General features: G+C 43.2%; 1 protein-coding gene across 7 annotated transcripts in view; it reads right to left on the bottom strand.

Annotated features, from left to right (window-relative positions):
- The window catches only part of P4HA2 (prolyl 4-hydroxylase subunit alpha 2), a 36,968-nt gene extending 24,833 nt beyond the window's left edge, over positions 1-12,135 (bottom strand). For 6 of the 7 annotated variants that reach the window (XR_003399373.1, XR_003399374.1, XM_026858218.1 and 3 more), the window contains exons 1-4: positions 12,030-12,135; positions 5,094-5,190; positions 3,281-3,377; positions 1,157-1,308 (exon numbers count right to left, since the gene is read on the bottom strand). Coding sequence is in view for 5 of the 7 variants with exons in the window: in XM_026858218.1 (XP_026714019.1) it covers positions 1,157-1,308; positions 3,281-3,377; positions 5,094-5,172 (328 nt within the window). In the remaining 2 variants the exon portion in view is untranslated. Of the gene's footprint in view, positions 1-1,156; positions 1,309-3,280; positions 3,378-5,093; positions 5,191-10,298; positions 10,321-12,029 lie in introns of those variants that run through there. The other variant, XM_026858217.1, reaches the window with a different exon arrangement.
- Between the last annotated feature and the right edge of the window lie 828 nt (positions 12,136-12,963).

Raw genomic sequence — 12,963 nt, 5'->3', positions numbered from 1 at the left:
TTCAAGCTGAGAAGCTGTAAGAGCTTTTCAAATCCCAGCCCAAGGACAGAGACCCTGATCCAGGATCCCTTAAGTAAGTGTAGGGCCTTCCTCAGTAAGAGGCTTTTAAACCCAACAAGTAAGATCAGGGGACATCTAGAAATCAAGTTACATGCGCTACACAAACATATCAAGGTTACACAGCAGGTTGGTCAGGCAGAAGCAGGGGCAATCAACTGAAGGCAAACCACCCAGCCAACTCGTCCTGCACAAGCAGAACTGGAAAAGGAAGCCTTTAGAAAAAGAATTAATGACAAAAGTACTCAGTAAAATTGAGTATTTTATTTCCATCTGTGATGACTATTCCAAAAGGTAATAAAAATCTTGGCTGGAAAAAGCTTCCAAGTATCTAAGCTTCAGCATATGCAGAATAGAAAGGGAAAACATGCAGTGTTCTGCCTGAAAAACACAGCCTCTTCTGCCTTACTTTCAAAGGGTCCAGTAAAAATAAACCTACATTTTTAAAAAATTAAGCTATGGAAGCAAATTCGGGCAGACACTTTGACAATGACGCAAAAGCAAAGATTAGTACTGGAAACATTTGATTTTTTTAAAAAAAAGAGAGATTTACAGATAGCCACTGTGTATTACCCTGTTATCAGACTGACTGCAACATCTGCCAACTGTTCATGCTGGGGCTGGTATCAAATCCCTCACCAGTTGTGTATGGGTCTTATTTTGACTCTTAAATCTTATCTGCTGATCAACGTGGTCAAAAAAACAATGATCACCAAGACAAGCAGCAGACTGGGAAAGCAGAAAAGTAAGTTTTCATAGAAAGGAACATAAAGCTCAAGACCAAGCCTAAAACAATAGTTGCCAACACAGCTGCTAACTTTATATCCTATTGTGCTGTTTGGGGCAAAAGTGACAAGTCAAAAGATAACAGGGCTAAGCCAGGCAAGAGCTTAAGTCTTGACTGAGATGTGTTTCAGTAGCAAGTTTCTGTCACTTGGGTAACCAGTAAACAAGAGGTCAGCTATTGGTTTAATTTTCAAACAAACTCGGCAATAATATTTAAACCACAGCTGAGTGTGCAACTCTCCAGACTAGAAGGAGGATAAGCAACTGTGTTGTAAGGCCACCTCCTGTTCTCTCCTCCCCTGTAGCGCCTTACCGTTTGTGGTATCCTGAAGAACCAGGTTTTCCAATTCCAGCCAGTCAGTATTTAAGCGCTTCACCAGCTTATACGCATTTACGGGATGTGCTAGGTACCCTTCCGGATCAGAGGTTGATTTGCTAGTCAGTACCTCCATTTTTTCAGCCCAGCTGGAACAAGAAGCATATGCCTCAGTCTGACAACAGTTTACAAACACATGTCTTCCTGCTTAAGTCACCCTAATGACACAGCTAGAATCAATTTATTGCTGCTTTCACCATCATAACCAGCTTTCAACTTCAAGGATAAAGTACAACTGATTTTTTTTTAATAGTCTTTATATGGATTTTGTTTCTCTGCTTTCTATTTTAAACCTTACGACAGCAGGCATGCGTCTCACTTGTAACGAGTCTTAGCCATAGATTTTCAGCATACTGCACTTCAGAAAATAATGATATATAGCGCACAATCACGGCGAGTGTCATTTATCTATCTTTTTAGACAAGCATAAATATAACCCAAGAGTTTTTCAGTTTTAGGGTAACTAAAGCATAAGCCTGGATTTTCAGACTGGAAGCCCTCAGTACCATGGCAGTGCTCTCAGTCACCCAGACTGCAGCCAGTCAGCTTCCCAGCAGCAGGGGGAAGCTTCCTCCTCTGGTTCACTGCATTTGAACTGCCAGCTACGCTGTTGATGCTACAGTGACAATTTCTTCTGTTGTCCTTCATATGATCCCTTGACACAAACGTCTGGCCCAACTGCATGTTCCTCTCTCCAGCACTCAACAGGAAGAAAGCACTCAGCTAAACTAATAATAAAAATAATTACAATAATATGGCTTTTCCAGAGATCCTTTGCAGGGATATCAGATTAACAACATACATTAAAACCAGTCTCACCTGCACTCCCTTTTTAATTGAGACTTTCACTACTTCTAATATTTATTTTGCAAAGCAGTAAATACTGTCAAGTTCTAGACTCTATGCACATCACAGTGTGCTTCCGAATCATAAACATATCTCTAGAACTAAGAGACAAACTACTGAAAAGTGTTACCACATTCCAATGATAACATTTGGCACCTCTGCTGCAAAGCATATGCCTCATACACTAGCAGGACACGAGGGCTCAAATACTGGCACAGTGGCAGAATACTCTTGCTTACAAATACAGCAAAATACGAGTCAAGTGAAAATTTAACAAATTAAAAAAGCACTTGCACATGTCAGTCCATAAAAAAAAGAGACTTGTTCATACATCGATTGAACTGACACACTAACAATACTTGGAGACTGCTTTTCCTCTGAAGGGCAGCTTTTCAAGAAATGAACATTTATGCATAGAAGTGACAAGGCATCCCTATTATTTCACCACTCCACAGCCCCATCCGCATCCTACACCCCCAAAGGGAGATCAAGCTGCCACATATAGCCTGGAGTTAAGAAATTCTTTGGAAAGCATAGCTCCATTTAGAGGCACTCAGCATTTCTGAACCTGGACTTCATTTAGACTATTCTAGGGTCACACCCTATTAGATATTACTTCCATCTAGATAAGTATTAACAGTCTTAAGGGACACAGAAAACATCAGTTGTCAGCCTGTCAAATGATCTAAGCTGTTGGGACAAGGTCCGAGATGTGCTGTAGCCAGGTTGACAACTGAAGAGGAGGAAGGAGAACTGTCCCTGAGGGCAGAGCCAACATGAGAAGGAAGCTGGGGATTGGCGTGTGCTCTGCTAAACAGTGACCTGGTGCTGTGGCACGGGTAGCACAGAGCACTGGCACCCAGAGGCATTTCACTCGTAGGAACAAGGCTCCTATGACACAAGTAGTGTCTTCTCCACAGAGGCACAGGGATGGCGTAAGGACAGGGAAAAGTGGGAAGCACCCAGCAGACAACAGTTTCTAAACAAGCAGAGAAAACCTGAACAATGCCTCAAGCAGGGCCAGCTCTCCGCAGGTTTATGAGAACAAATTCCAACCACATTAGTACCTGTGGTCTCATGGTGATTATCTACTGAGGAAATGCTGCCAGGATCTAACAGCAAAGAGCCTTGACAGGAAGGTGTGGCGTAACTCAACACAACAGATCAGCCGCTCTGTCACCCTTCGTGATACAAACCTCTCCTCCCACCCCCTACCTTTTAATCTGAGCGAGCTTGCTCTCTTCTGCTCGGATATATTCCTTTAAAGACTGTACCAAGTCTTTCTCTGCGTAAATCAGGTCTGTCATTTGACCTAAAAACAGAGTTTGACAAGTGTTAATCAGACCTTAAAAAGTAACAGTTTCCAACAGCAGACAGACCTCAGATGCTCTGGGGCTATTAAAACAATTAAGGGCACACACTTCTACGCCTGTAAACCAGAAAAGCTGTCGTACATACAGGCCTGGCATTCAGACTCTTCAAGGGGCTTTTAAAATCCCCACTTCAGTTTTGCTGTGACCCCTCCGTTGCCTCTGAATTACTTTTAGTATTACAATTATACGCAAGACACTCAGAAGAAGGGTTCGACATTAATACAGCTATTGAGTCAAAGCAAGAAAAAGATCCAGATAGTTGCCAAAGCATCTGTTCTGCATGTGGATCCAGATTAGGTCACACTAAGAAATTACTGGCCTAACCATTGGCATCACTTAAAGTTACAGCTTTTCAATATGGGTAACCATGGAAACACAACCTATTATTAACTACAGAGGAATTTCAGACTAAATGTTTATAGACTGACACACACACTCTCTCTTTCCTGATGAGCATTAGTGGAAGTTGTGCTAGCATGTCAGTCCTAATTGCTGCGACAAACTTCACTTTTCGAAGACCAAACACTGAAAGACCAGATGAACTTTACAAATACAGCCACAGCTTTAGTTTCAGCATTCCAAAGTAATTATTAATGAGGCATGATTAAGTAGATGGAAGTCAGCAGGTTGTGCTATTTTCAGAGTCAGGAGAGGTTCAGGAATAAGTAAGCATAAAGAAAAGGTGATCTTTCACAGTGACCTTGCACAAAAAAGCTGTTTAACTTCAGAAAAAGAAACGAAATAATACATCTGTATTGAAACACTGTTTAGCCAACTCCAGAGCACGGGAGCACGTGCTGGAGGTTGGTTGTGAAACACCACTCTGCCTTGCTCTGGCTGAGCAGTTCCAGTGGTGCAAGATAAACCACTGCGAGGTCTATCATTCAGAAACACAGCCCCAGTGAGCTCGAGGCATGTTCTGGAGAACAGCCAGTTAGAGCTAATCAGCCTCTGTTATCCTTACAGGGGTAAATTCCTCACACTATTCCACAGGAGAATATTAGACCAAGTCAGAGCAGAAAATTCGGTTTGTGCTTATTTTTTTGGCTCTGCCACAATCATACATGGTTGTATTATGGCTATTAGAACACAAGAATTAAACTGTCATTAAAAAAAAAAAATCAATCTATTTTCAGGATTTATAACACTGTAAATTCTTCAGGATTTACTCAGGTCTTTCAAAACACACATAAGGTAAGGGGGATATTAATTGTTCCTTCTGATAACTACCTCCAGGTTTTTAAGACAGGCGATTTCAGGTTCTGTGAAAGAAAATATTTCACATTTTTATCACTTAAATTCTCTTCATATATCATAAAGTCAGGACTACATTTTTTAAGCATAAAGTTTGTGTTGTGTTCAAGACTACAGCAGTTGCACAATTCTTAATAAAACACAGGCACCGTCTTACTTTACTGACCGAGCCCCCAAACTTGTATCATGCTGTTCACAATGCACCAAGTCACCCAACAAACTGCACTGACACAAGACTTGCAATGCAGAAGAGCATCAGGAACATGGAGGAGTAACTCTTCCTACTGCAGACAGTGATTGAAAGGGCCATATGAAGAAAGCCATATGCTTCAACTGTAAACTTTAACAGTTTACAATCACATTAACTCCATCACAACACCATGCACTGGTTCCTTCCATACCTATGGAGGTGAAGAACTCTGCTTCTGTGTGCCAGATCAAGAAAATACAGGTAACGAACAACTGCAGCCAGGGCTTCATCTTCCAGATAGCTCAAACCTGTAACAGATTAAAAGGAAAATGAGGAAAAAAATATTAACTTATTTGTGAGGAAAAAAACTCAAGTCATTAATCTTCATCTTCAGTCATTCCACCCTCATGAAAATTATTTAGATCCTTGAAACACTGAATTCTAATAAGTAAAGCTTGAAAAAAAAGACTTTTTCAACCACAGAAGCTGTTATATAACGGTCTCAAATGCTATCTGGTATATTCTTTGGGATTTACAGGGAGGACACTGCAGTCCACGGAAGGCCCAGATGACAGAAGTAATGGAAGCAACATATCTGTCCACAGAGACAGTGAGAACAAGATCTTCTGCAAGGGCAGCTCAATGCCTTCCACCTCAGGCATAATTACAGCTGGAAAATAGGAGAGTATACAAAGCTGCATTATATTCCAATAATAACAGAAGCCTAAATTAAATGGTCAGACTTGTCAAACTCAGTTATATAAAAACTGTCTAGAAATACAAATAGTGAGAAAGCCAAATAGAGAAATACAGATTTCTGTAGCGTGGAGGTGGCAGCGACGGTTGGAAAAGTTGAAAGTGAAATTTCCAACTCTGCTTATTCACCATGCCTCCGGGCACAGCCTGTATGACTTCTGTATTTCAAAGGCTGCCACAGCTTAGAGACCCAGCTCCTCCAGACGGAGGCTGAAGGCAGACTGTCACATCTCTAAGGGCACAGCCCAACGGGGGCACGGAGGGGAAAGCCAGTCTGAGCCCACAGATAAGCAAGGAGAGGCAAGGTCTGTAGAGAGGATCCTCCTGGGAGCTGTAATTCTCCTGGTAGATCTGACAGCCAGGGCTGCCTCTTCCAGGAAATTTATGAGGAGCCTGTGCTGCTCTGGGATCAGCCCACAGCTCACCCCAGAGCCGCCTGTTCACCGAGCTGTCACGTACAAGGACTGCTGCTCAGCAGACCCGGAGCTCAGCACCCACGCAGCGTCAAAAGGAATATGACTGCTCACCTTAATCCAAGGAGCAATTCTTTTTTCCTACCCCTTCTAACTGGGTAAATTGGTGGCTGGAAGTCACCGCTTGCAACTCACTCTTACACCAAATACATTAAATACCATGCAGCTATTTGGGGCAAAACAAAATCACTTAAATCTGATAAGAAAGGGGGATAGAAGGGAGAAGGGAAAATACATGGAACACCCTAAAATTTCAAGCAATACAGCAAGTGGGAAGGTATTAATAAAATAATTCTGGAACAACTCTAGCTCCTTGCTCCCTTGAGCTCCACATACCTGCCTGCCCAACACAAGGTGGGTATTGCCTTTCCCTTCTGGGTTTTTTTCAAGCGAACAGCATGACAGAAACCCTCAGCTGAGCTCACCAGCGGGTGCCAGGGGCATAAACACCAACCACACCGCCAGTAATGCTGCCATCCCTACGAACATCAGAAGTAGCTCTGTTCTCTGCTGTGTATTATCACATGGCAAGATGATTGGTTTTAAATTATCCTTCTGATTACTTTAAAAGACTACATGAGGAATCAGAAACATTAACCACAACAGTTTGCAAGCATGAGTAAGCAGGAAAATGTCTCACAGCATCATAATAAGTCTTCTCCTTTCCCTCTTCTGTTTCTCACCCCCCTGCAAACCACATATTCCCAGACTGCTTGTTTTAAGTTAGTTCAGACCTAGTACATGGGTAATCTGAGAATTGAGCAAAGCTGAATGAATAGTACCATGCAGAGGTCTGCCAATACTAAAAGCCACAGTAAGCGATGCAGCAGAGAGCACAGCAAGTCAAAAGCACTTGGGAAGCACATTAATTTGGATATATTAAGCCACAACCGTCCATCTGCATAGCCTGTCTTTCTTTCACGGAGTGATTTTTTGGATGTGCTACACAAAGCCTGGCAAAACAATTACAAGGGAACTTTCCAGTTAAAACAACACAACTCTACATTCTCCGCCCTGCACCTCCCCACCATGTTCTCTCATGGCTGAGGATATCTGCCAAAAACACTACAGCTAGCAGCTTGTCTTTATTGCAGATCTTTAACAGCTTTGCCATCCTACTCAGATTCACTTAAGTCAATAAACAGAAACCTCAGTAAACAGAGAAATCAGCTCTTGCTTGAACAAGCAGGACACCTGGCTGCAGGGTGTTTGTACACATTCTTTTCACAGCTGTTACTCAGAAAACCAGCACAAATAATGAATTACAGGAGGCTGAACATAATGTTATAACCACATTCTTGGACAGCACCCGCATGTGTGCGTACATACACGTATGCATGCCCACCCCACCACAGCTAAACCATCTGCTAACAAAGAGGGTAAGAGAGGCAGAAGGGACAATAGCACCTCCCACCTCAATAACCGAGACAAATGTTTATAAAGCCAGTGTGTTTTAGTCAGAGGATGGAAGAACTCCGTTGCATAGAAATACCAGATAAGAAAAGAAGTCTGTAGGACAAATACTGCCTACACTCCTGGCTTTTTTTCAACAGCATCTTCAAATGACATCATGCCAGACAGGTGAATTTCAGATCTCCTTTTATTTAAGTGAGTAGCAAATCCCTCTGCAACAGACTGAGAAGGCTTGAGCAGAACCACTGGGCTCAGCTCAGCCTTGTGCTACAAGAACTCCCCGCGCAGGAAGGGGCAGCAGGCAGCTCACCCTGTCCTCAGCATGGGCTCTACAATGGCCCAGCACAAGCCCACCCTGGCTCATTGGGCTACGTCAAGTGGCATCAGCACAGGGGTCTGGAGGCCACACGTACCTGGAGAAGCTGCCCCAGCAACATTGATAGAACTAAACTCCCTGAAACATGCCCAGCCAGCAGAGCTGAAGCACTGAGCAGATGGATATTGTACAAACACTTTTCTTTAGAGTGTAAGACCTCAATGAATCATTGCTGCCACTGGAAAGAGTGCTGTCAGACTTCAGAGAGTGCTGGCAGAAGGAAAAAAAGGTTCTTCTAGACAAAATAGACCAGGATGGAATTTTTCTTCACGAGTTAAACAGAATTCTTTATTAAATAAACTTTCCAAAAATTCTTAATCAAGAAGATAAATATAAACACATGGACCTGAACTATAAAATAAAAGTTGCTTGCACATCAACCAGGGTTACCAGTTTCTCACCCACTCTGACCTTCATATCTAATCATGGGGGATTCAAGCCAGCTCCCACATGAGCCAAAGGGATGACTTTTTTCAGGTCAGAAGAGGGAAAAAATATCTATTACTCATCCAGTCCCTTTAGGACTCCCACTTCTGAGCAAACTGATAGGCTGCAGTTTGCCTTGCACTCCACAGAACAAGAGCACGACCCTCACAGAGCCTTCCTTTAGACAGAAGGCAGCACATCTACCCACAACTGCTCAAGCTAGAAGGACAAAAAAAGCAGCCCTCTCTCCCCTTCACCCCACAAGTCTCAGCAAGTACCATTTAGCTGGCACAACTGTGTACAAGGGGACTTGATTCGAGCTGTAGCAGCACACAGGATAGGTAACTGGAGATTCGAGTTGCACTATCTCACAGCTCATCATTCATTCTTGTCAGCTTTCCTTCCCAGATAAGGGTGTGCTCAGAAGAACTAAACCCTTCAATTGCTGACCAGCCTAACTAAAAACAGGGACCAACAAAAGCGAGTCCTTCATCCAGGCTCTGAATTTCTACAAGCTTCTTACATAGAATTAAACTGAGTGGAACCAACAGGAGACCAGTCCATGTAATTTAAAGAAGTCACACCCCTTATCATTGCTTATTATGGCAAATCAGGCCAGAATGTGACTCTCGCTGTATTGTGAACACTCACTTTGATCACAGGAACTCCAGAAAAACCCACAGTACTCTTCCACTGCACCACTTAAACATGACAGCACTCCCTTTGCTGTAGGGAGTGCTATTTGCTATATAGTGCTTCTCTACGAGAGGTATGGAACTGGGGTTTGATTTAGCTGCTCCCAGCAAGGTCATCTCTTTCCAAAGACTCAGTGGGGGGGGGAAAAGGTTTCACGGGGTTGTTTTCAGCCCCTGTGAACACATTTCTTTCTAAATCTATATTTCAGTCTCCAATCCACTAAGCTCAGTTGACATTACCTCACAGCCACTCCAAGGTAGTAATGCAGCTGGATAACAACAGGTATAACAGTGAAGAAAAAAAGCACTAAGGGTGCAATGCTTCACTGAGACACACAAAATTAGTCGAAAACTTGTGTACCATCACTGCTCAGCTGACTGCCAACTCACTGCTTCAGAATGTTGCCAATACTGAGCACAGATCACAGCAGAAGTCACTGCTCGGGTCATCAGACATTCTCTGCAACATGTTTTCCTTCGTGACAAATTTTAATTACTCCCAACAAATCTACTTTTCTATTTCCTCCAGATTTTTGCTTTGGGCTTTGGGATTTTTTTTATTTGGGTTTTGGGGGGAAGGTTCAGAACATACAGCAATGCTTTCTTCCAAGCAATTAGGATGGACTGGCATTCCCTGGCTCGGTTCCATTCTCACAGACCTATACCCACACTTTGCTACAAGGGAATAAAGTTTGTGAGAAAGTATCATCACTAGACACTGTCAAAATCAGATTAATATACCATTTTTCTGAACCATCCCAATGCAACAGTTTATAAGCTGATGGCAGAAATAACTGATACAGCCCGTCTCCTCTTCTGTGTTTGTCTATGCTATTAAAGGCACCTGGAAAAATCCCTGCTGCATGTACCTAAATTTGAAGTACCACGGTGAAAGCTACCAAGCAAATCGCTACTTCAAAGTCATCCCAGGCCACTCATGGGCTCTTGGTGCATATACAGCTGAGAGGCCCACATGCCAGGCTCTGAAGAATGGTCCATCCTCCAACAGCAATTTGAGGTTGGACTCTTGGATGAGACAGGTGTGCCTGGGGCTTTGCCAAACACCAGGGCTTTCCACCCACTGCCTTACTGCTTGCAGGCACAGTAAGAAGCAGTGAACTGACTGTGCAGCTGGCTTTATCCCCTTTCCCCTCCATAAACAATGGAGCTTTAAAAGTAGGTAACAACTTGCTATCAGTGTTGATGGCTGCGGATAAGGCTGATTATATTTAAGTGGTAAAGAGTACAAAAAAAAAAAACCCTGCAAGATTGCTTACATGCTTATTTAGAGCCAAAAGATGGGCTGAGCAGTAAGCAGATTTTCAGGATGTTGCCAAGAGCAGCTTCTCTCAATACCTCTGTAAGAAAAAGGAGCCATAAATATCCAGCTTGTAGCAGTATTTCAGGTCCTGCAGATTAGCCTAACACATTAGCCAGGAAATGCCTGGCACCTGGTGGCAGCCATAAAACTATTTAAAAACGATTAAATATTAAGGAAACATTCATTTACCCTAAGAAAGCAAGCCTTCACCACTGGCTGAAACCTCTGAAACAATAATTCAGGGCCAAAACTCATTACCCACATGAACTCAAGACGCTCCAACGTTCAACCACCCCTCTGACTTGAGGAACTTTGGATTTAAAGGCCTATCAATTCCCCCCACAGCCCACGCTGTCGTACCCTGAACCTCACGACAGGACTCACACACTGCCAGGGCAGCACACAGTTAGTTACCTCACTACAAACAGCAAGCTCTCCATCAAGTGAGTTCTCTCCCTCATCAAATAACTGCTTCCCAGCTCCCTCCCCCAGCACACGCTGCATTTACTGCTCAAACAGCTTATGCCAACATCACTACCTTTTTTGCCAAAGGGTTTACTGCGCATCTGAAAACAATTATAATTGCCTAGCAAGTAATACAGCATGATTGCCTTGCATTTTTCAAGGCAAGGCAAAAGAAAAGGAGGAAAACTGTTCATTTGCACACATTAACACGGACACAGTACATTCATGCAAAACTGCATGCGTTTCTTCCACTATAGAATGGCTTGTGTTATCTTTCATTATAACAAAAACCTTAGAAACTGTCATCATCTTGATTAGCTCTCAACAGGCTTTTTTTAAACCCATAGAAAAGAATATTTCTTCCGCACTCCAACAGGCAAGAAGATTCATGCTAGTCTAAGGCACAGCAAATCTGTCTGCATCTTACTCTGCAGCGTCTGCAAACTAATCCCATATGAAGCAGCCTGGAGTCAAATCCCACACTGTTAGTCAAGACAGCAAGACTGCATGCTCTTTTTCCACTAGAGCTTATTTTTTCAGCATCAAAATTTAGACTGCATTTTACTGTGCAAAGTCCATCATTTTAGTATTATCACAACACTTAACATAACCTTCTGAATGCTTGTGCAGCACTGAAAAACCTTCCTAGTCAAAAATAACGGGTTTGTATAAAAAAGGTCCACTGTCAGTGAATTGTTTCTTTCAATTAATATTATCAATTTAATTAAAATCAGACATTATCTTGGAGGTGCGGGGGTTGACTCTATTCTAAGATCACCCTAGAATGTGCCCCCTCACCATACTCCACAGTCTCATTTCTCAGACATATAGAAAGCCATATACAAAAATCAGAACTAGTCATAGGAAAAATATCTGTGTTTACAGCTTGCTGCTTTGGAAGTTTGCCAGCATGCACAGCATGGAAATTATAAACAGACTGGAATCTTGACTTAAACCTAGAATGAAAAACTTCTTATACTAAATGCTACATCATGCTCCCTCTGCTGTTACTGTCTTTGAAATACATAATCATACTCGGCTCATACTTCCTGCACTGGGATGAGCTACATTAAGAAAAATTAATCTCAAAAAATTATTGCATAAGAAAGAAGCAAAAACTCCTGTCTGTTAGGGTCACAGGAATGCCAATTTACAACTGTAGAATAATGCTCTGCCTGTAAAATGTGCGTGGCAGTTATTAGTGGCTATATTTACAACATACCTGCAGGGATTATTTCCTAGGTCCTTAAAGCCAGAAAATTTAAGTATTAATCTGGTAAACACGGCTGTGGTGGCCTTTCAGCTCAGCTTCAGCCTCGCAGAGCGCCTATAAAATTAAGGGACAAGAGAATTTTGTTATAAAAATGTCTTTTGGGAAAGCCTACCTGCAGCACTTACCCCTGAGGAAGGGGCGATTACTGGCCAGGAATACCAACCACCACAAAGGCAGAGAGCTCCGAACACAGCCTGTATCCACACAGCCTCTCTCCTCCTTGCTGCCAGGTTATAAGGACATGCTTCGCTGCTTAAAATAAAATTACCCCTGTCTGGTCAAAAGCATGTTTTGCATTACTCTGCCACAGCAAGCTCCTGTTTCCCAGCTGAGCTGCGGTAACCCTGCAGGGAGTGCCTTCAGCTCTCACACCAGCCTGCCCTCCTCTGCCTCCGCACACCGGCGCTCTCCGGGCTTATCACCCCAGCTCAGCCGCACAGCTGCGGGATTTCACCAAATAGGTTTCTTTTTTTTGGTGGGTTTTTTTTTTTTTGGAAAACACATCTCAGGTTAAACCCAAATGAGACAGAACCAGTGGGGTTTTGCACACCTTTATGAAGCTTAAAGGCGTGACTGGCTCCATCCCGAGGCTCCAGCAGGCTGGAAGCGCACATACATACAGCAGCTGACACAGAGTAAAGTAAGTGGCAATATCAGCTGTTTCTAAACCCAAAGGAAAAGGGGAATCGGCGCTTCCACGGTTTTTTGTAACGATGACACTTCTAACATGTTTACCAGGACCCAGTGATATTTTTGGAGTGTTATTTTCGGCTTTTCCCCCCCAGCAAAGCCTCAGTCCCCCGCCAGCGCCCAGCAGCGGGGAGCCAGGCCGGAGCCATTGGCTCAGCCCGCCGTCAGAGCCTGGAACCCGGCGCTGCCCCGG

The sequence above is a fragment of the Athene cunicularia genome (assembly GCF_003259725.1).
Source record: "Athene cunicularia isolate RWA chromosome 13 unlocalized genomic scaffold, athCun1 chr13_part1, whole genome shotgun sequence".
Lineage (NCBI taxonomy): Eukaryota > Metazoa > Chordata > Aves > Strigiformes > Strigidae > Athene > Athene cunicularia.
The sequence above is the reverse complement of the archived record's forward strand: the minus strand, read 5'-3'. Positions and strand labels throughout refer to the sequence as shown.